This window comes from Monopterus albus, unplaced genomic scaffold (assembly GCF_001952655.1).
Source record: "Monopterus albus unplaced genomic scaffold, M_albus_1.0 scaffold3.1, whole genome shotgun sequence".
Taxonomy (NCBI): Eukaryota; Metazoa; Chordata; class Actinopteri; order Synbranchiformes; family Synbranchidae; genus Monopterus; species Monopterus albus.
The window spans coordinates 6,726,108-6,749,914 of record NW_018127883.1 but is presented as its reverse complement, the minus strand read 5'-3'; the positions used below and the strand labels follow the sequence as shown (position 1 = coordinate 6,749,914).

General features: G+C 42.3%; 1 protein-coding gene across 5 annotated transcripts in view; it reads right to left on the bottom strand.

The window, feature by feature from the left end:
- Window positions 1–1,270: 1,270 nt before the first annotated feature.
- The window catches only part of fgfr2 (fibroblast growth factor receptor 2), a 26,941-nt gene continuing 4,404 nt past the window's right edge, over window positions 1,271–23,807 (bottom strand). The window contains exons 3-16 of one of the 5 annotated variants that reach the window (XM_020598623.1): window positions 22,816–22,985; window positions 20,812–20,935; window positions 17,417–17,607; window positions 16,948–17,086; window positions 14,266–14,462; window positions 13,419–13,558; window positions 11,395–11,516; window positions 10,652–10,762; window positions 9,872–10,062; window positions 8,929–9,051; window positions 7,575–7,645; window positions 4,868–5,005; window positions 4,174–4,293; window positions 1,271–2,813 (exon numbers count right to left, since the gene is read on the bottom strand). In XM_020598623.1, the coding sequence (XP_020454279.1) occupies window positions 2,669–2,813; window positions 4,174–4,293; window positions 4,868–5,005; window positions 7,575–7,645; window positions 8,929–9,051; window positions 9,872–10,062; window positions 10,652–10,762; window positions 11,395–11,516; window positions 13,419–13,558; window positions 14,266–14,462; window positions 16,948–17,086; window positions 17,417–17,607; window positions 20,812–20,935; window positions 22,816–22,985 (1,982 nt within the window). In that variant the 3' untranslated portion in view covers window positions 1,271–2,668. Of the gene's footprint in view, window positions 2,814–3,614; window positions 4,294–4,867; window positions 5,006–7,574; window positions 7,646–8,928; window positions 9,052–9,871; window positions 10,063–10,651; window positions 10,763–11,394; window positions 11,517–13,418; window positions 13,559–14,265; window positions 14,466–16,043; window positions 16,189–16,947; window positions 17,087–17,416; window positions 17,608–20,811; window positions 20,936–22,815; window positions 22,986–23,807 lie in introns of those variants that run through there. The other 4 variants (XM_020598615.1, XM_020598606.1, XM_020598596.1 and 1 more) reach the window with 4 other exon arrangements.

Below are 23,807 nucleotides of genomic sequence, written 5' to 3'. Positions count from 1 at the left end.
TTCTGATAAAAGTATGCTAGCACTGATATCCGGCTGCCTTTCTCTCTACTCCCCCCTTTAATGAGGGTATACAGTTCTGTGGCTTATCCTGCTACTTTTTCTTTCCAATCCCCCTTCAATCCTCCAGGGCTATAGCTGCTTTCTTTCCCTCTCATTCTATAGAAATAGAGGAATGTTTTCTGACTGACTTTTCCCTCTAAGCCCTTTTCAGGTTCCGGAGACATGAGGGGACACGTCTGCTGGAGGAAGACTTAGAGCTGCTGTGTGTGTATGTTTATTCAGAACAAGTTGAAGCTTGGTAACAGATTTATCTTAAAGAACTATTTTTTTAACTTAATATAGCCACCTTGGCAAGAACCCGAGCTCTCATGTGGGGTGGTTTGAGTGTACTGTACAACACCTATATGCTGTAGAAGTTTGTACAGACATCCATGTCCCCTGTACATTAATTATAATAGTTTTAATGGTTAACATTTCATCTAACATCATCAAGTCATCAATTTAAAATTTTCCAGTATTTTGGTTTATAATATATATCTTTAAAATTACTGGCATTCTGATAAGCTTCAGTTGTTCTTTGTGCTTAATGCAAATTAGGAACTGGCGTTGAATTATATAAATTATACCAATACAACTGTTACTTTAGAAGCTTTACCTGATGTCAAGGCCTGTATATGTTGTGAGAACATTCTTGCTGCATATCATATGCGACTGCTGTTAGCCTACTAAATACAACCTCATCATCTATTAGCAGTGAAACCTGCTAATAATATTAACTTTGATTAACTTAAAATCAGATCAATCACTTACTCACTATGCTGAATTAAATCGGTTTTGATAAAAGAATGAAAAATCAATTGGCTAATCAGAGGAGCCTAACAAAGATTTTCTGTCTAATCAGTGTTAGACAAATCGGGATGTAAAGCCACAATATCATGACAATGATGAGTTCTCTGTTCATTAACCATATTACATTGGCTACATGTGTGCATTCAGTAAAAAATAAAAGCACACAAGCAAAATACTTTAAAATACCTAAAATACACTGAGTACTTTCTGCAGTAATGACAACTAAGCCAACTAGACAATATCAGTTACTAAAAAATATACATTTAGCTCAAGGGAATGTGCAGTTTAATGATAAGACATACTTCCAATTTATAAAAATAAAATAAATTCATCCAGCTATCTCTCTCACTCACTGAAAAAAATGCCCAACATCCTACCTGAACATCTAACACAGTAACAGAGATTACGACAAGAGTATTTTTCTCATTATTTATTTCGCAATTGTTCCAAAAACACTTGCAAAAGAACATCTTAAAGTTGGTCAAGTAGAAAAAAAAACAAAGAATGTTTAATACTTTGTTTTTCACCTTACAATTCTGCCATGTAAATTTTGAGTCTATATTTAGTCTAAATCAGAGAGCGAACTGCTAGTAGGCATTTCCAGAATTTATTTCTTTCCATCATATATAAATATCCAGAAATCAAGCTCATTTCCTAAAGCAAAGCTAAGAAAGAGTTAAATGACTGGATAGAAGAGATTAGCTGACTATAAAATATACAGTTTTTAAAATTTAACTTAATATTCACATTCATATATAAAACTTACAAAACCTGGATCTTCCAAACTCACTAAAAATAGTTTTTTTTTCTGTTACTGCTGAAAGATCATTTTAAATTACCATAAATTTAATGGACTATTTCTGTATTATCAGCATCATTAATGTCATAATTTCTGCCATACTCTCTTTTGTTTTTTTTCCAGATTTTTTGATTCATTTCAAAAAACATAAGTCAATAAATTAACATGCTACCTCAATCCCTGAAAGCCAATACTCAACTGTGTTACTGAGTGAGATTAAGACAGGTGTTTGTGTATAGTAAAGTGTGTATTCATGGCTGTGTGTGTGTGTGTGTGTGAAGAGAAATATAGGACACTTAACCTCTTAGCATACCTGCCTACTGGTGAGCACCATCCCTAGGGTAGGGATGGTGGCGTTATTTCAGAGTCCATACAAAAAATTATACATTATACTGTGTATTTTTTTTTCTTCAAAATAATTGGAAAGGTTTATCAACTGTAAAAGAAATGCATCAATATTACAAAATAAACAGGAGAGTAGTTTCTACATGTGCTCTTCTCCTATGCCTCTGTTTTGTTAGTCAGAGCTTTGTCTCTTAGTCCTTTTCCTATTACTCTTTCCTCTTCTTTGTTTTCAGTTCACATCGGTCCATACATTCCTCCAGGAGCAAATAAGTCTTGGAATGCCAGCCACTGGACTCTTGGGATCTCCAAACAATTAACATAGTCGAATGCAAAAAAGGAAAAAAAAATCTCCAGGTATAAACAGGAGAACCAAGATTAAAAGTCTCTGTGTTTAGGGGGGTTCCCCAGGAAAGTGGGGCCCGCTCCTGTCCTTTAAGACCTCATGTGACTGTGTAGTGTATGTAGTGCATATGCATGGCAGTATGAGTGTATAACAGCAGCACTGCAACCAGCCCAGCCCCATCTGGATCCATTAGTCCACTGGAAACCAGAGGGGTGATGGGGTGGCAGGAGGTTGGGGATGATTCCAAAGAGGGTGCCTCTGCCATATGTTTTGGGACACTGAGGGGGAAGGCTAGGGCAGGGCAAGCAGGTGTAGGGGCGGTGAGTGGGAGTTCATGTTTTGACGTTTCCATTGATCTGCTGGTACTTGGGGAGGCAGGGCTCGTCTGGTAAGGGGTCGTGCGAAAACACAGAGTCGTCGCCGGAGGAGCAGGAGCTGCGAGTGTCAGGGAAGCTGGAAAAGAGAGGGTTGGGTGAACTAATTTACCCTCAGACACAAATTCATATGCAAAAAAAAAAAAAAAGACACATCGAAGGAGCGAAAAGTAAAAGACCTAGAGCAAACAGGAGAACATAAATATAGTACAGAAACCCAGTCAACAAGAACAGGGACTTTCCAGAGGAGGGTGGGGGAGGTGGAGGAGAAGAGTATCACCTTCATTATGATATTTATCTAAATCATACCAACTCACCCTGTAAGGATTTAAGAAGCAACTGGATACTGTATAAAAATATTTGCAAGAATAATAGGTAATAAACTGAATGTTGGGCTGCTGGCTGATCCAGCAGAGTTTGAAGATAGCAGGGTTGACCTAGTTATAGTTTTGGTCCACTACAAAACCGGGGGAAAAGAGAATACGTGGCAGAGATCTGGAATGTCAGTCTTTACAGCATCCCCTCACATCACTCTCAAGTTCAGTCCAAACAAATCTGACATCTCACACCGAAACATCCAGCATAAACTTTATGGCCTGGAAAAAGTAAAGGCGCTGGCCGAACATAGCTCTCAGCCCCCCAATAATTATAAAGATGAACAAAGATGAAAACCCCAACAAATCCTGCTATTAATTTTTGATTCAGTCCAGTTGACTGAGGCGCCCCTTTGCCCTCATCGTATTCCATTACTGGGCCTAGTTGTGAGAAGGCAGAGTTTTTGGGGGTTTCTAGAAAATGAACACTGGCTTCCAGTTTCCTAACTCAACACGAAAAGGCTCACATTACTAAAATCTTACACATCTGCCAGCGGTTTTGCGGCAGAGGGAAAGGGGAGGAGGGGGGAAAGAAAAAGGTGCTTTATTTCATTTCAAAAGTTCAAACCCAAAGTTGAGCTTTTTGGCATAAATTCATGAAGTTCCAAATCCAGAACATACGAATCCTTACAGCGTTCCATCGATGGCCTCTTTTCAGTTCAACACGTGGATATCACACAAGACAGGGAGGGGAATGGAAAGAAACGTAGGCCATTGTAGGGAGTGAGGCATGGATTTCTGATGATTGGGCAACTTCACTCAGCTGTAGCAGCCATGTTGGGCCTGTATCAAATCCTCCAGCCATATTTTTTTATCACCATTTAGACCTTGTTTTAAGCAAGGTAACTGCTAATGCTCATAAAGCTTTCAGCAACATTCAGCTGAACCCTGCATGCACTGGCAAGAGCCTGAATTAGTTTGGACTGAGAAACATGTTACTGTGCGGAGGAATGTATCATATTATTCTATTTTGTTATGAAATTCCAGACTCCAATTTGCCAGGAAATAATCAGGTTTGTGTAGCATGAATTCTGACCACCCTTTATCCAGGAGCTTTATGGAATAAAAACATGTGTGAAGAAGAATGACAGAGCTGTACTCACCTCGTTGGTGCTGAGGGTAAGGATGCGATCCAGATCTTCTACTAGCTGCTTGAAGGTGGGTCTCTGGGATGAGATGGCATGCCAGCAGTCTTTCATCATCATATACCTGAGAGAGAGAACATTAAAATTAGTTTACATAAAGTACAGGAGCATACAAAGGGAGAGAACAAAAAAAATTCACTATTAACTCTCTCCAAACTCAAGCTGTGCCACTCCTCGACTACCTTGTCTTCAAGTTTCGAAATCTGCCAACTGAAATGATTCATGTCTCTGGACATGTATCCAAGAATAAATCAAAATAGAAGCGTTCTCTGACACCATCTCATTTTCTTACATTTTGATGGCCTGCTGCTGATCACAAACATCCCTCCCAGTGCTTTGAATGTCTTTTAAATATTTATGTGTCATGCACTGCTCTCTACTTTGTTCGCCATCAACCATCTCAGTGTGGCACCATTGCAGAGCTGCGCCATTGTCCACTGACTGCAGAGACTCATTGTGAATGAAAGCAGCCGGTCACAGCTGTGCAGAGACCTAACAGAGCAGTCACAGAGCTACAGAGTAATAGATCTGATGGAGACAGGGTTAGTACTGAGTCCGGGTATAAGAAGGAGTGTGTGTATATGAGGAGCAGTTTGGTTAGGGAAGATGCCAATTTGGCAGAGAATAGCAAAACCTACAGCTCATTGGTGCAGTTGCCAGGCTTATCCATGCGATGGCCCTCTTTGAGCAACTTGAAGAGCTCTTCAACAGGAATTCCAGGATAGGGTGAGCCCCCTAGGGTGAAGATCTCCCACATCAGCACCCCAAATGACCAGCTGGTAAGGCAGAAACAGATATATAGTCATGGTAAACAAGAATGATTCCTAAACAGCAGGACTAATATTTATGTAGCCTTGGTCAAAGTTTGGAAACGACTTCAACAGTATGACTGCAGCGGTGTCAATGCCCTCTTTCTGTCAATGGCTTATGGCGTGAACCCACTCCCAGTTCCACTCTGGCTCTGATCTCAATGATGGCTTTTGTGCCTGGCTGGCCAGTGACACTGACTGGCATTGTCCAGTCACACCCCACCAAAACAAACAGTGGATGACCCACAATGGACAAAAGAGATGGGAGAGGTCCAGAGAAGGCTGGTGACTATTAACTATTTACTACTTCCTCATAACAGTATCCGATAGTTAAATATTAGTGATTCCCTACTGCTGATTTCCATCATTTGCCACATGTTTGTATTCAAGATTTAGAGTGTCTCTAGTGAATCATTCCTGCGCTGACAGCGAGCTCAATTCATGTCCACACAAAACGGTTCTATTATAACACAGGGAGATGCTTACAAACACTAATGTACGTGTGCATTCATTCAGCTGCGGGTCATGTCAGTGGGCCATCTAGGCTGGTAGGTGTGGACGAGCAGGTTGGGTATTTATCAGTTCCTCCAATTTATTTACACAACCGGCCCCAGGTTTGCTCTCTACTCTATCACTGTGTTGTATCTCTCCACTTGTTGACACGCTCATCTCTCCTTTCTGTGCTACTTTGTAACTGTCTCTCCGTGCTTGGTCTGTGCAGGTTTGTGTCCACCTGCAACTAACCGTGACTCACCAAATAAACACACACACCAACATGCTCCGGGTCACTTTAAATGACCTGGCATTTGACCTTACTAGAGTATTGTTATGTATTCCAGCCAAGTAGATACACTGAAGAATTGAACCATTAATATAAATGTGATTCTATATTAACAGGTTCTATATAGTGGAGTTATTCATATCTCATTACCTTCATATATCTTAAGCAGTCAGGTTGTACATTGCTCTGCTGCTTAAGTTTATGATACTGACTGAAATATAAATGTCAGAAAACCACTCAATACATTTACAGACATCAGTGGATCTGATCAAAACATAGAGATTCAAGGCAGTGAAACATGGTGTAGGAGGAGGAGCTGAAGAAAACCCTTTGCTTTCTTGTTGAGGGGGAATTTAATCCCCTCCCTCATCCTTTGCCTCCACCAAGCCTGGCCATGATACCGTCTCTCTGAGCTTGAGTGACAACTCTTAACTCATACCTACACCAGCGAGAGCTGAGTCCCCTGGGCCCATTTGTCAAAACAACAAGCAGCGAGTTTCATTGGAATTAATGTATTCATTTAATCTGATGTCATGTATGAATCGCTGCATATGTGGTAATGTCTGAATTAAATCCACCAGCCTCAACCTCCCCGAAACCTCTTCTCATCTTGCCTTTCCCTCCATACACCGTGTAAAAAAGCCAATTAATAAAAGCGAGAGATGAAATGTAATTAGCAGCGAGCTTATGGAAAGGACCACCACTCAGTGCCTGCAGCCCCCCATTCAGCTGCCTGTACTCCTTGAGGTTACTGATTGATGTTGTGCTATGAAATATGAAGGGCATGTTATGTATACATGTTATTTATGTACACAGACACAGGCAGTGCTCAGTGGATGAGTGTTGTTTCTGTGAATGATTCATAGACCGACACACACACACACAAATCTCCTATCCCAGGGGTCAGCGTACCAGGCATGAATCTAATTGCCACATAAACTTTTTGATGCATGAATCTAGAGCAGAAACAAGACTGTCAGAATGCATAGGACTCAAACACCAAAAAGAGAGGGGTGCTCTCCCTTTGTTCTGTTCTTAGAATGGGTGCTCTTGAGCTTAAAAACAAAATAACAGAGACACAAAGACGGGTCAGCAATTCTCATACCAGATGAATGAAAATAGGAATGATGGGGTAAAAAGGAAGGAAGGGGAGGCTTATTTTGATCATGGAACAGCTCCACATGTTCAAAGTGTTACTGAATGAGGAGAGGAGAGTGAAGAGGGATGGCAGGGGGTTAAAGGAAGAGGAGGGTGTAGGAAGGATGAGGCCCGGACTGGAGGGCTGCAGCATTGTGGTGCTCAGACATCTGTGGAGGCCCAAAAGGAGGGGGAGACTTCCAAGCTGAGCTGGAGGAGCGAGGGCTGGGGCAGTGGAGGAGGAGGTGCTGGTGGGCTCCGGGTTCCTTCCAGAGCCCTTTGAAGCCAGTCAGATTAGTAACACAGCATTGGCTACAAGTCTAGTGTGAAATCCTCACTTTTGCTGTAGTCCGGTCATAGCTGGCCCCCTGTAGTTAGTCACCCCCACCCTAACACTTCCCAGTGCTGCACCAAAACACCTCACCCACTCCCTGCTCCTGTACTCCTGAAAAACAACCCAATCTGACTCCAGGCCACAGATAACCAGCTGGGTTCCTAATTAAATCTCACAAATAACAGTTATGATCTATTTTACTGTATTTTAATAAGATTGCATCACCAATGTGTGTAAGTGGATTCTGTATTAAGTATTTGTGGTTGTAGGACACAGAAACTTACACATCACTCTGGTGTGTGTAGACCCGGTCAAATAGTGCCTCCGGAGCCATCCATTTAACCGGGAGACGACCCTGCAAACACAAACAGGTGAGAGGTAAAAGAAAATCTAGATACATACCAAAGCCAAACTCCTAAACTCCTGGCCTGATCTGCATGTCTGAACTGATTCAGCACTGGGACTTCTCATTACTCCTGGAAAGGATGATATGTGCAAGCAGCCTGGGGAATACAGTACTAGAATAGCAACTGTCTGGGAGGACGATTTCCCAGAGGAACATTTACATTGTTAAAGCAACAGCGCTGATAAACAGGGTCACAGATAAAGGAGAAAGTTTATCTCTAAGAGCTATTAAAACACTGGCTGGAAAGCTAAATACAGCTGACAAGGCGACCTTGGTCAGTATCGGTGTAGTAGCCTAATGGTATTAATGGTATCTCACCAGGCACTCTGAATTACTAAATGGTGGGATAACACCTAAATAAATTCTTATGAAACAGATTTTTCACCTGATGCGATAGGGAAATAATACTAATAATAACCAAAAACAAACTTACTACAACCAAAATTAGAAATATGAAAGAAAAATTGTAAAAAAACACGTAATATATAATATATAAACAAAATCTGAATTAGGATTTTTCATTTCATTCATCATCATTTTATAAAATCATTTAGTATGCATCTATCATACTTTTTCACAAGGCAATAAATAGATATTTAACACTAATAAGGCCACTGTGAATTGTTCAATTTTTATCAAAATAAAAACAAAAGAAAACGAACAAAACCGCACCACTGGAGCACTACAATGATAGCTCTGTTTAAATCATCATCACTGTCGACGCAGTCATTGTCCTAATCACATTACCATCAGCATAATCTCATATTGTTGTTGTTGTTGTTGTTGTCAGCCAGTTCTCAGCATGATTGCGTATGCAATGAAAAGGAAACCATGCATACTAAATGAGCATTTGTAGGCCATGCTGCTCTACGGTGGGAAAGAAAGACACTACTGGATCACTATGGCCATGTCAATTATGTTTAAACTGATTCCCTCTCACTCTCTCTCTTTCTGACTAATTGAATAAGTGTCTGTCGAACCAAAACAACAAGAGACTGAGAGATAAACAAGGAACACTCCTCAGAAGTGCCACATTCACAGGCTGCCTGGGAACTTGCAGCTTCTGCCAAGACACCAGCCAAGGGACAGAGTGAGACAGAAAGATGGAGAGAGGGAATTATTAGAGAAAAGAGAGAGACGAGTGGACTAATCTCACACTGCAGATCTCAAAGACATTCCACTCCCTCAAAATGCTCATCTCTCAATGTGTGGCATGCAGGTTGAGGACTCACATTGGTTGTCTTTTTATAGTAGTCAATGTTGTGGACATCCCTGGCCAGGCCAAAGTCGGCGATCTTCATGACATTGCTCTCTGTGACCAGGACATTCCTGGCTGCCAGGTCTCTGTGTATACACTGGCATGGAGAACGGAGAAAGTGAGAAATGGGGTGGGAGAAAAGGAGACAGCAGACGGGAGGTCACAAAAGTGGGAAAAGTGTGGGTAAGAAAGAATAAGACAGCTACCTCTTTCTATACATACTGTAAGTCATCTCTAGAACAGGGGTGTTCTTAGTTTGCAGTGGTGTTCAAATGTCTGTTGTGGGTGTAATCATCCAGTTGTTTTCTTTGCATCAGTGTGCATGCATGTACTGTGTGCATGTGTGTACTTGTATGGTCAGCAGTGTGAGCACTGGTTTGGTCTTGGGAAAGTGAGCAAAGCCTGGTCCTGACTTGTTCACACTCCTTCAAGGGGCTGTGTGACGGTCAGGACTTGGTATTAGGGTTTAGGTTAGGGTCGGGTTTGGGCATTTAGTTATGATAGTAAAGGTTAGGCTATGGGGCTGGGGAATGCATTATGTCAATGGGTGTCCTCATAAAGATAGCTATACAAACACGTGTGCATGTGTGTGCGTGTGAGACAGTATGTTCAGTCACATTCCAACAGTGAGAGGGCGCAGCGGCCAACATGGCTGGCCCCTCGTTGTGAAAACTTCACAATCCTTCTACACAGAAGAGTGTTTGTCATGGATTGAGGGACAATGCAGGAACTGGGAAGGGGGTCAGAGTGTGTTTTTAGCAGAAAATATTCCCACAGTGACACAGAAGCAAGCTTCCTATGTAAAACCCTTGTGGATACAACACATCAAACACTGTGTGTACTGGCACAGAGATCTGCCTAGGTGGCCAGCAGGGGGACTGGTGTGAGAGCAGTGTGTTTGTGTGCTGTCCTCATACCTTCTGTGATGCTAGGTACTCCATTCCCCGCGCCACCTGGTAAGTGCAAGAGACCAGATCTTTGAAAGTAAGCTGTTCGTCTGAGACACGGGCGATGTCGTAGGAGTATTCCATGCCAGGCGGCCTGCGGGCTCGGAGGTACTCCCTAAGGTTGCCTTTGGAGGCATACTCCACTATGACATAGAGGGGGCCTGCGGCAGATAAAAGACACGTCACTGTTTGAACATGGAGCAAAACTCAGAGTGAATTTTTTATGAAACACATGAAGAAGGGGCCCATCTTATTTGAATGTTAACACTTTAAATCTGCTGCTTGCTTTGATAAAATTTCTTTTCAAAAACATGAGGAAGTCTGTATGAGAGTTGTGAAAAGGGGCATAATTGCAAGTGGGCTGTAGATTATATCTTTTCATTCTTCACACAATCACGACTTCACCGATGTCCTCAGTCTTAACTCCTCTTCATGTTCAGTTAAAATCTAGTCTCTTAATATGATAAACAGCTTCTAGTTGCCTCCAAAAAAGATGAAACACCTTGGCATACACTACCTGTCTGATGTGGTCTGATAACACTTTTTATGAATTTGTTTGAAACATGCACAAATCATTTGTACAGCATTATACAAAAAGTTAACAAGGCAGCTCATGTTGCAACGCTTAGTACTCCACAGTACCTACAAATAATAAAAATGTGTTTAAAAAAGTATATTACTTGCAAAAAAGTATAATTTGAATCCCTTCTTAAGACAGTACTGTGTGATGTTGTGTCCTGTCCTACTCACCATCTTGTGTACAGGCCCCCAATAGATTAATGATGTTCTTGTGTTTTCCAATCATCTTCATCATTTCCATCTCTGACACCAGGTCAGACAGATCTTTCTCAGTGGCATCATCTAAGAAGAGACAAAGTTGGATTGAAGGATGTGATAGGGAAAAAAATTCATTATCTGCTCCACAGGCTCCTTTTTCATGGGGCTGATTGAGCCAGGAGAGGGATCCAAGCAGTCAGAACGGCGCTGCCTGCATTCCCCTGCACCGTTACCTTACCGGGAGTCATTCTAAAGAGCAGATTTCTATTGTCAAGGTAGGTCCAACAGCCTGCTGCTGTACGTGTTCTAACTCACCACCCCCCACACACCCAGTGCTCTCTCCTGTTGCTTTCATTAATCACAGCCATGCTGCTAGTGTGACTTACCTCTTTGTGTGGGTGCTGACTGAGCTCCAGCCAGCTGCTGCTCTGGGGTCAGGTATGTGACCACCCCTTACCTTTACCTACTCAACCCGCCTCTCCCTAACTGTCAGTCAGCAACCACCAATATCAAATAATAATGACAGCACCGGTCTCCGCCTTGTTCTTTGCTGAACCTTCACTGGAATATAAATCAGCTCTAAAATGTACTTGGGCTGCCCTCAAGACATAACAAAGCAGTGTGCATCTTATCCCAGTGGTCAGATTTTAAGCACAAGTCAGACGTTTACCATTACAAGCTCATTGTGATTGTGCATGAGCAAGAGACCCACTTACCTTTCAGCATCTTGACAGCAACAGTTACAGCCTCCTTGGGTTTGTCTTTATCAATGCCCAGGGCCTCTGCCATTACAACTTGGCCAAAACAGCCTTCACCTAGGGGCTTGCCCAGGGTCAACCTGCAGCCACCAGACAGCAAACACAACAGGGGAACCAAGAAAAAACAGACAGGAAGTTGATTAGCTGCTGAAACACAATCTAAACAGTATCAACTTGATCTGACTATGGCATCATTTCATTCCCTGTGCAGAAATAAATAGATTAAGTATGAGACTCAGAGAAGGGAATGAAACCAGGCACCAAGCCAGTTTCCCAACCTCACCCTGTCTTTTTTTTAAACTAGGTTGTCCTCTCTGTTTCAATCAGATTGTGTCTGTGTGAGTGCTTTGTTGGCGCAGTGACTGCAGCTCGTGCCAGGGCAGTAGGTAGGAAGGCAGACATGGCAACGATAATCACCTGATAAAGCTAAGGAGAGGCACTCATTTCTAAACTGTTTACCGTGCGTTGGCCTGTTCCAGTATACACTCTTTACAAATCGTTACACAGGGATAAGGTTAGCCTCCACATATTATCTGTGATGGATGGAATGCTGGCTTTGTGTGGCTACACCAGATGGAAATGTAATTACTATTTTATTGTTAACAATGTCACAATAGCTGGTGTGATAAACTTTGTGTCTAAACTATATCACACTAATTGATATAGCGAAGGAAGTACACTCACAAACAGGCTTTTTCCATCACATCCACCACTCCTAAATGAACCCTGAACTAGCAGTGTACCCCAGTGTTCTTTCATTTGATTGACAGATGTTTGTCCCACCCCTAAGGCCCAGTGTCCTGGCTATGTAAACACTGACACTGTGTGCTGCAAAGCCTAAGCCCTGAGGCCGGTGCTCTGCTGTAGTAACACAATTCCCTATCTGTCCAGATCAGATGTTCATCAGAATGCTATTCTGCACTACTGAGTTTAGCATTGCATCAGAATAGTTTTTTCCACTGATGAGTGATTTCAAATTTTATGATCTCAGCTCTTTTTACAACCATTTTAACAAAAGACAGACATTCATTTTCATGAGCTGGGATTTTCCATTTTCGTTCAGACCCAGAGACCTCAGGTGGGTATTAAACTACTCTAACCTTTGCTGTCCTATTACTTTAAATCCACCCTGAAGCTTATCACTGGCTGCAACTGTGACTAACTGAAATCTCAGTGGTGCTAACTCCTCTGGTATGAAAATGAGCAAACACTCCTAGCCCAGACATGTAGATGAAATACATGAATGCTAACCACTAATTAGCATGGCTTTGTTGCTTACCATTAGAAGCATGTGTGTATGTGAAAGTGATATAACAGCAGTTGTAATGATGAGGCAGGGGCCAGGGTGGCAAGTTCAGGTTACTTTACTTGAGCAGCAACAGATGAATCATTAGTCTTTAACTAATGATTCATCTTAGCCACCACATCCATTATTCACCAGTGACTCATTACTGCCTGCTGTCCATCATGACCATTTAGCAGCTAATATACAATCAGACAGATGCTCACTGCATTGTAATATTGGTGTTATCAGCTACTGTAATATGCCCTATTAGTGAAAGGTAGTTATATAGGGCATTGAGGACAAGAGCCAAGGATATAGCACTAAAATGTTTCATGCACATTGCCATGCCATGTATTATATACAGACCCTGAAACCCAAGTGTATTATAAGGACCACTTTATTATGAAAGTGGCCCCACATATAATTGTTTTATTGAAAATGAAAAATGCTTAATTATGTCAATTTTATTCAGGTACTGGATAAAATTGACATAATTAAGCATTTTTCATTTTTTTTAATGTGAGATTTGCACTTAGAGCTAAGTCATAATTACTATTAATGCAAAGCTTTAATTTTCATGAGTCACTGAAAGCAGACAATCACTTAATCATATTTTCTTAGCAACAAACTCTACCATATAGTTTAAACTTGTTTCTGAGGTAAATTATCCCACAAAACTGAAACAGACAGTCCTCACCTGTCTCGAGCAAATTCCCAGAGTGGATCCTCTGGAAGGTCGTACTCAGGGATTGGCTCGTCGTGTGCAGAGCTCCGCCGTGTTGTAATGCGTACCAGAGGTGTACTGGAGTTCATAGAAGAGCTGGAGTCTGAAGATACCTACAGGAGGAAAGCAACTGGCTGATTACTGCAGTCTGGGCTCACAGGTCAAATAGAGCTCCAAGACATCACCAGAGGAGACCCAGTAATAAATGTATGCTTGACTGATTGTGGTACTTTTACTGAAAGTAACAATAATGTCGGTAAGTATGTACATTTATGAGAATATATCCTTACTTTCTATGGTTAATGCTGTAAAATTACAGCAGAGTCAATTTCAGAGATCATTAAGAAGTGAGCAACAGCAAGTGAGCAATCATGGAGCCTCCCCACTGTCTCCGGGGCTCATCTCACGTTCCTCCACTGTAACCTTACCTTGACACAGGAATCAGTCTCTCCACAGAAGGTAAGTCAACACTTTTCATACTTTTTGGAGCACAGTTTTTGGTTTCCCTTGAGACAAAAAGTAACTCAGGCTGCAGTTTCATGCAGCAATGCTCAGTGCTCAGTGTGGCCTTCAAAATGAGGCTGGAGGCACAATATTTAAAATATCAGTATATGCTATGGTATGTAGATTTTTTATGTATACAAAATCCAAGTAATAAATATTTTTAAAAATGTATCAACCATGCAACTTTTATTATATGTTTTCATTTATGGAAATGATCTAGAGTTTGTTGTCTTTGTATTTCTGCAACATGTCTGCAGTGTGTATGTGTTTCTCCTCTAGGGGTGTTAGATGTCTTTAGAACTCTTTATCTACTTTCTGTTACCTGGCGGCGCAGAGGGATCTGTTTGCTCAGTTTGTGAACTGCTGGTTGGCCCCCGAAGTCAGGTTTCTTTGCAGTGTTCCTCATGCGGCACATCACCACAATCCCCACCATGCAGGCAATGAGGAAGACACCCGCACAGTATATTCCGATCTCCACATAGTCTGGGGAAAGGGGCTCTGGGGATTTCTCGACTGCTGAGGAAAGTAAAGGGGGAGCAATGAGATAGAGATCAGGCAAGAAGAGTTGGAGGAAGACACTCAAACACACATATGAGTGATACACTTCCTTTGAATAGACACACGGTTAACAGGCAGATGGAGACAGATGCTCTGGAGATGACTTATGACTTAAATGTAATCACCATTGGTGCGCAAAGTAAACAGAAGTGATTTTGTAGCATCCTCCTCTCTCTTCTTCTTCTCTGGGGTTTTTTTTTATCTAACAGCCTTGTACAGTGCCTAACAGTTTAAACAGATTTTAAATTTTCAAGCAGCCAATACAGCCAAGTCTCCATATGTTTGCATTCTCTGTTAATGTCAGAGACACGCGAGCTCAAATACAAACACGCCCACGGACGACGGAACAATACACGCTTCACTTCAGATCAGAAACAAGGGAGAGCAGTGTCCTTTGTGGCTGTATATTGCCTGTCAAGGAAATTAGTAGAGAGTGTGTGTGTATGTGTGTGTCCATAATGCAGACCACAAACAAGGTTCTTGTGCGGTCAGCTCAAAGTGAAGCTACATGTAAGGATCTTTCTCCTGCCTGTCTCATACTGTATCTGTTGCACAAAGAGAAGCCACAGTCTTGATGGCGCCATCAGTGCAGATAGAGCACGTCGAGGGCAATAAATATTACATATCACTCCCAGAGGAAATGGCATGCCTGTGATCATTATGCTATGTTGTTTACAGACAAAACAAAACTATTACCTCATTACAACATTACAAGACAGGGCTGCTGAGAGCCACAGACAGCTGACTACTCTCACTGATCTCATTTAATGGCCACCCTACTTTCAGCTAGAACTCATCTGTTGAGCCTGGAGTGAACATGTACAGACACTGACAAAGTTTTATGCATCTGATACAGACAAAAATAGCATAAAACAAGTTGATAACTGAGAACAAATGGACAAACATTCACATGCATGAGTCACTGACTAGGAAGAAGTGGAGAGTTTTGGCCCTGAAAATTGAGAAAGTCAAGCAAACTTGAAGCAAGCGTTGAGCTTTACCTTTCGTTCTTTATTTCAAAAAGAAATGAAGATCGATTAGGCAATTATCAGAGGCAAGAAAGAGGTGGAGATCATTTTATAAGTTAAATACATGTGAAAAAAAATCTCACATGCAGAAACAAAGCGTGGCACTGAAAGATTTTCCCTAAGGAGTAAGAGGGAGCTGTAGCATAAAGCAAAGAGAAGGCAGGAGACAAACCCTCCCCTCCTTTTGGAGTCTAGAGATGCTGGAGCTGCTCTGGGAGCTCCACCTCCATCTCAGAGTTATAATAACTCATCTACACACTGCCCCATTATCTACTCAGAGCTTCCAACAGCTCACCAATCCAAAGAGTATTATAGAGTATATGGTCCATGATCTTATTTTACATTTTCTTGAATGTTAATCATACTGGTTCATCACACTAATTGCTTCAGACTCTGAAGGGACAACTTTGCCTCCCATAATGGTCAATGAAGTGACATAATTCAAGCATTTAAGACAAGAATAAGAAGAGAAAATGAAAAAGAGAGGACAGTATACAAGTGTATATACCTGGAAGCACCGTCAACCAAGCAGTGTGATAGGAGATCCCAATAGAATTACCCGCCAAGCACGTATACTCCCCAGCATCTTCAAATGTTACATTGGGCAAGGAGAGAACTTCTATCTCCTTATCTGTAGTGTTAACACCTGCAGTCTAGGAGACGAAGAGAGGAGAAAGAGGAAAATGAAGGGGTGGAAAAGAAGAAAGAAGGTTGGAGATAAGAATGGAGGGGGAATGGAAAGAGAATGACAAGTCACAGAGAAAGATGGAGTAGGACAGAGAGAGAGAAAGAGAAAAAAATGAGACCCACAACACCAAGAGTGAAGTTAGAGTAGCTGGATGGTGTCCATCGTGGAGGTTCCATCTAAAGCAAAGGATTTTGGGAGTATCCGTGGGAGAGGAGGAGGAGGAAGCGTCATAAACAAAGACACAAACAGAACCCATTTTGCCACTCAAACATGGGGAAATGGAGACAAAACACCATAAATAAAAACCCCAAAAGGTTCCCATCACCAACACAACCTGCTAACAGAGGCCAGTCCAATCCAAACATTGGACTGGACACATGCACAGAGAACATGGAAAACACTGCACTGCAACACCATACACCATCTTGACACAGCTTGCAAGACAGAAAAAGATGTGACAAAAATTTAAGATAAGACAAAGTCAGATGCTAGCTGTGACAATTTCAGTGTGTAGGTATGCAGGTCAGACCAGTGTTTCCATGGCTGCACCAGTCTCAGCAGCTGAAACACAAGGGTCTAACAATTAGAGAGAGAAGGTCTGTGAGCCCCAGGACCACCAGGAGACCACCAGCAGAACCATCACAGCACAGCAGGTCAGGGACGAACCCCAGAAAACCACACTGGGAGAGAAGGAGGGTAGGTGGGGTCAGGTCTTGATGGTTACCTGGGATGACCGTCAGCCAGCCTGACTGGCTGGCCTCCCCTATATAATTGGAGACTTTACAGATATACTCTCCAGCATCGTCCTCCGTCACATTGGTGAGGGTGAGCATCTCCACATCTGAGCTGTTAATGCCTGAACGCTGCAATCCACATATACACAAACTTAGACATTAATATGTAAAGATCAGACAAATAAGTAGAATTAATCAGACAGATATGCCAACATCATGACTACAGCTACTGTATATGGATCTGCAGGAGAGAGGGCAGATCAGGAATCAGCACCAAGAACAAACATGGAAAAGACCTATCAGTTTATAGGGAAGGAAGTACAGTATTAGTTCCTTATATGAGCACTGAGATTCATCTGAAGCACCTGCAACCACTGGCAAAACAACAAGAAGAAAAGAGGGAAGGACATGCTTCTAACATGAGAATACATCTCAAAAAGAAGAAATGTCAGAATTTACCTTCAGCACTCGGACGTAAGGGTGTCCGTCGGGGCCATACTGACTGCCATTCTGAGTAATGTGCTTCAGCCACTGGATATGAGGCTGGGCATCGCTGTAGACCTTGCAGACAAAGCGGGCATCCTCTCCGACGTGTACAGTGGTGTTGGCTGGTAGACCAGCCTGGAGAATAGGCCGGTGAGGGGATCGTTCTGTTGAGGGTGAGAGAAATGTTAGTTTGTTCATTTCTCACTTATAAATATGTTGTCTTGTAGGGAGTTGTTTCAAAAACATGGTTTGTCTTTAAGAATCATATAGTCAAATCCGAAGCTTTTGGGATGTGTGAATTCTGTGAGAGAGTTTATCTTTGCAAAAGCAGAACTGCATGTACTGTGAGCGTGAAAGTTTCCCAGCAACCCTGGCAGGTAAAATCATGACTGCTGCCTCTTTCTTATCTCACAAGCATTTAAAGGCTTTACACAACACAAAGAAAAGATGTGGAGGCATGTATCTCTTAAAGACAAAGAACTGTAGGTGGTAGAGGAGGACTACCATACAGTGGGGTGTATATAGTGAATTAAATAAAGGGGTCAAGCTAAATAATGTGCCCCTCTCAAAAAGTGGAACACCTTCATAGCATCCCCACATCTCCAGCTATCTGCATTCTTTTACAAGCAAACATTTGGACTGTGAATCCAAACAGAGCAAGACCTCCTGAACAATGCTCCCTTTCAAACAGTGCTCTGCCTGCACCACCACACCGAGGAGCCCACCAACCCCCACACTGACAGCAAAAATCCACACTCACAAAATGACATCACTCAGCCCAGGGCACTGCGTTGCTTTTCCAAAACAAAGCCTTGAGGTGGATGCAGTGGATTTGTTTGTGTGTGTGTGTGTGTGTGTGTAAGGTTGTGGGTGGGTCACTGGGGGATGGTCAAAGGATGAGGCTGAGTGATGAAGGCTAAGGACTGGGTTTAATAAGAAGGACTAAAGACAAGAGAAAGAATTGGGGGTGAGTGAAGGGAAGAAAGGGGATCAACAGATGGAGAGTGCAGAGACTAGGAGGCAGAGACTTCTTCCATATGTCTGCCTGCCTGTCTTCCTCCTCCATCTTTCTGAAATCTGTCAGATCAGATGATTCCCACCCCTCCTTCCTGCACATTCCTAGGACTCGCCTTGTTTACTGTCTGTCTACCCCCACCCCACCCCACCCCCCTCCATCCTTCACAAACCTTCTCACCCTCTCGATCTTTCCAGAGCAGGAGCTGGTAAAACTAAAATCTACCAATATGTCCCTTTGTAAAAGTTACCAAATAGAATACTATCTGGGATTATATACATTTACTAGAACAGGCAAAAGATAAAAAGTGGTCCTCTATTAAAGCTGTGGACATAAACTGAAACTGAAATAATCCATATAGAGGTTTCTTGGCAACACAAAGAACTTTTGGTCTGCCATCTTTTAAAAATTCATTCTAAGCTTTGTTAGAGCTGATCCAAATGACACAGCTGGAGCATGTAGAGCTGCACAGCTGACAACTCAGACCAAATCAGAAAATGGTTGTGTGATTCAAGAAAATCAGGATTATGGAGAAACCCCATAACAGTAACTCGGTCCCACAGTTCTGATTGAAAGAGTTGACTGTTTTGACTCCTCATTGCTATCTCTTTGTCATGTGTGTCTACTCATGGTGGATGTCCAACCCTTTCTCCAGAGGCCAGCTTGAAAGAGAAAAGGCTGGCTCCTTTTAGTTTTAATGGCTGATCCTACAGGTCATTTGGGCAGAACAAGACTGATAAGGCTGTCTGTTTCTGTCTCTGTTTCCCCCCATCCCCTCCCTCTGTCCACCCCACTGTAAGGGAGCAAACTAAAGGAGGAGGTTGCAGGGGGCAGTGGCTGTGGAGCCAGACATGGATGGGGTTTACTGCTCTGCAATAAAACAGAACAAAACGCAGAAATAGGCAGTCTGAAGGAGAGCTTTAGCTAACTCCAGAGGGGAGCAGAGCAGGGGGGCCTGAGATGGGGAATGTGTGGACCTCTGTGTGTTTGTGTGCATGTGCCTATGGAGTCACGGTGCAAAAACACTCAGGTATTCAATCTCCATCTGATATAATGAAAATAATGCCCCTTATTACCATGGAGACACTAATCAAAACAGAAGTATGTAATTACAGAAGGTCTATTCAGGACAATGGTGACACTGGGAGAACAAATCTAGATACAGCACAGGCTACTGGAGTGACAAGTGGCCCCTAAACGTTCTTCTGTAAATCAAACTGCTACAGCTGCATGTCTGTCTAAGTCGTCTGTGGATTATTGACTAACCTCCAGAGGGATAACTGAGCTCAGACAAACTTTAATGTGTACCGATTGCTTGTAGTGATTCCAGTGAAGCCAAAGGAGAGCGGACTCACATCAAATTAAGGGCAAAGTTGCTGAACACCCTCACATAAACACTCATGCGCACATAGACCTACTATCTTTATTCCACTCCCCTTGTTGTCCCCGCTGTCCATCGATTCTGCAAACAAAGCATAAAAACATTCTTTGCTTTCTGGGCTCCAAAGGTCAAAGCGAGGGGCTGACTGAGTTGGATCTGAACTCCCAGTAACAGCGCTGAGGCCAGCACTCTGTGTCCTCAGAGAAAGGTACTAAATGACCATCCGCTACCTGTTTAAGACCTATTAACACCTGAGCTGACTTTGAAGGGTCAGATAAGCCAAATGGCATAGACACAGAAAATATATTTTTCCACTTGCACCTTTTGGTATTAAGCCATTCAGTTTGATCTGTTTATATTTTATTAGGTTGTGATTCATAAATCATAAAAAATTGCATTAGAAAAATCGACAGTGTCCCTGTTACTTAGAACATTCAACACTTCACTCTCAGCACTTTCTGTGAAATATGTCTTCAATAAAAAGTAGTTCCAGTGAAAATGTTTTCCAGTGAAATTGTCCCTTAAAAATGGAAACTGGAAGCTTGCTTTACTCTTCCTGGACTTAAGATGGGTGGGGTTTTATGAAGAACAAAACTACCAAGAAATCCTAGTATGATGAATCCTCACCCAGTCATTTAAAATATAAATCATTTGACTAAACACACACTGACTAGATATTAACTACATTTACTATTATTATATAAATGAGTGAAAACTACAATAAAACTGCTGACATGTATCTTCAGTGTACACACACTTGGAAGCGCTCCTTGACCCGCACCCACAGTGCACCTGGGCAATCAAACGGCACACACACACACACACACACACACACACTATCTTCCCAGTGAGAACTTTTTCCACTGGCCTCCCTTTCTTCCAGCTCCCTCTCCCTCCATCTCTCCACACTTCCTTTATTGGACTCACAGGTGCACTATGAGCCCGAGTGTGTGTTTTGTGCTTGGTACTGACCTACTACGTCAAGGGTGTAGGTGTGGTTGATGGCTCCATACTCGTTCTCCACCAGACAGGTGTAGTTACCCTTATCCGATGGCACCACGCTCTCCATGATCAGGGTCCAGTGCTGGCTTCGCACCTGGATACAAGAGGCAGGGGTTTCTTATTATGAGCAGACACACTGATACACACCAATAAATACAAAAACATGCAGATGACTTTAACAGCTTATAAAGATCATAAAGAGCTGCAGCTAAATGAGAATAATGAAAATAAAACATCAAGAGGAGATTTGACTGGAAGCATGAAACAACAGATCAGATGCAGTGTGCTGGAAAACAGGCTTTCTTTATTCCCATAAGTCAGCTGCTAAGAAAAATATCACACTTTCCTTTTCTTTTACATTATTATCTTTCAGTCATGTTGAGATTTCTAACAACAAGACATGCCACACAGGTTTAGATACAATTTTTACAAAACTGAAATAGACAAATACCCACAATGCCTCCCTTATTCTGGGTAGTAAACCCCACCCTTTTAGCAGTTTCAAACACACAGTTGTTCATAATTTGCAAAGGTTGCTTAGCCTAGGTGTGGAACCCACAGGTGTGAGCTAACAATAGTGCTTCCGTCTACATGCTGAAGGGAGACTGTAGCTACTGCTTGTACAGGCCTACATTTCACACAATGGAGGGATTATGCCACAGGGCTGGGCTCAGGTATAGCTTTTGTTCAACATTTGTTGACAAAAAGAGAGAAATGAGCTGCCTGCACTGTATCATTTCCATGACATTGTGCTTGTTTATTATCTGCGCTGTAATAAACTTGCTGAAAGCCAAAGGGAAGCCACATTACCAGCTACTTCAGTGCAAGCTGCGCTTAAACTTTCCTGGCACGGACATTTTTTTCCCCATTTACCGGCGGTCATTAACCAGGAATCCTAGACTCCTTCAGCATCACTGGATTGTTTCATAAATTAATTTAATAACTGTTATTCCATTTGATCACTACGGCTCTGGCATATCTAATCAATAATGCTACTAGTTTTGAGAGACAAAGAAAGAAATTTAGGGGCAAAATAATAATGTACAATCCAAACAGACTCCGTCATGGGGTAGAATTCATCACGTTTAGAGTACTTGTAGCTGTTTTCAGGCTTTTTATACAAAGAAGAAAAACACAGCGTCAACAGTTCTACTTTCCCATGACATACAAACTCAGGTATTTTCAGCACATAAAAATGAACTCAGATTATTTATCAAGTGTGTGAGTTTTTTGTGTGTGTTGAAAGTGAAAGCTGTAAGTTGACAGATGACATGGAATTGAAGTGATGATTAATAAATGTATTTTTATTCTGATCCTTCTAAGAACTGGGGTACACTGGGATTCATTTAATTTGAAGTTAGATTGGTTGTCTCTATGCAGAATGTGTAAACAAAGAGTTACAAACTCCACAGCATATCACCTCCTTTAAACTTTAATCAGCTCAGGAGCAGTGTTCGTAAATCACATTTCATAACAATAGAATCACAACCTGGAATCACATACTAGTCTCCAACCAGAGCCAGTGGGACCAGTTCTCCCTGACTGAGTTACCTCAGCATTGTCAGCTCATTTCAAACCTGATGCTACCTACTTTCTCTATACATTACTGTCTAGAGGCATTTAACCCTTAAGTCCTGGCTTAGGTTTCTAATTGTTGGGGGTAAAGAACCACTTTGAGTTACACTGAGAGGCTCTGCAAAGTATCCTGGTGAGAGGAGGCCGCACGGATGAGCAATTCCAATTTCACACCAGAAACCCTGCCCTCATTTCCTCTTTCTACTCTCCTCCCGTCACTCCGGTGAAGGGTGGAAATGGGGTGAAAGAACAGCCAGAGAACGACTGGAAGAAGAAGGCTTGTAAATACATTCACAAAATGGTCAAATTTACTACAGCACAGAAAGCAGTAAAACACAGTGGAAGGCAGTGAGGTGACATCTGTAATAAAAAGGTATAATGTATGACTGTTTATCCTACCTTATACCCTCCCATGCGGTCCTCTTGGCGGAAAGGTCTGTTGTTTTTAAGCCAGCGCAGCGTGGGCGGGGGGTTGCCTCCTGCAGCACAGCGGAACTTTACGGTGTTGGCAGCTGGCACTGCGTGCAGCTTCTTCTCCATCTTTGCTGACGAAGTCCAATAAGGAGCACCTACAACCAGAGGACAGTTGCTGTTCAGTTAGGCTGAGATTTCTCAATCACGTCCTCAGCATTAACAGTCTGGCTTGAGGGCCTTGGACCGACTAAGGCGGATTTACATGGAAGCGTGACTGCAAAGGAGCCAACTCTGAGCCGTTCCTAACACTCCACACTCACATACTGCATTTAAATAAAAACACACGTTCCCTGGAGGCTCAATGGGGTGTTGCAGAGTGGGGAAAAACATCAGCTCCGAGGGGGGAATGTGCCTGGGCGTTGCCAAGAGGGTAACTAGACCATCACATTCAATTTCATCTCATTCCACTTAACAGTTTTTTTTTCTCCCGCCACTTCCTCCAATTACCATAGCCTCCCTGTATATCTGCCCGTCACTTGAATAGATATGGATGGCAGGGTCAGTGATGCTTTTCACCCATGGAAAATCATTATGTGCCATCAGGGGAGAAAACAATTGTTAATGTTTGACAAAGTATTTCACAGTTCTCAACAAAAACTTTGGCTCAGATTTGATCAACACTGAACTGTTACGATTTTTCCTGCTGTTTTTTTTTCTCAGAGTGTGATTGCCTAAGCAGATGGGGCTCAGAGGGGAAGAGAAAGTCAAAGTCAACAACAACAACCCAAACGGTCCACACCATCACTTCCTTTCTGTGTAGCAGGAGTACAAGCAGCAGAGGGAATATCCACAGATACTGGCTTTAGCAGTTCCCTCAAACATAAGATGTCCAATCTGCATACTATCAAGACACCTCTCACAATTTTCTCTGACACGCACAGTCACTCATACTTGGATAGATAGCAAAGCCAGTAACT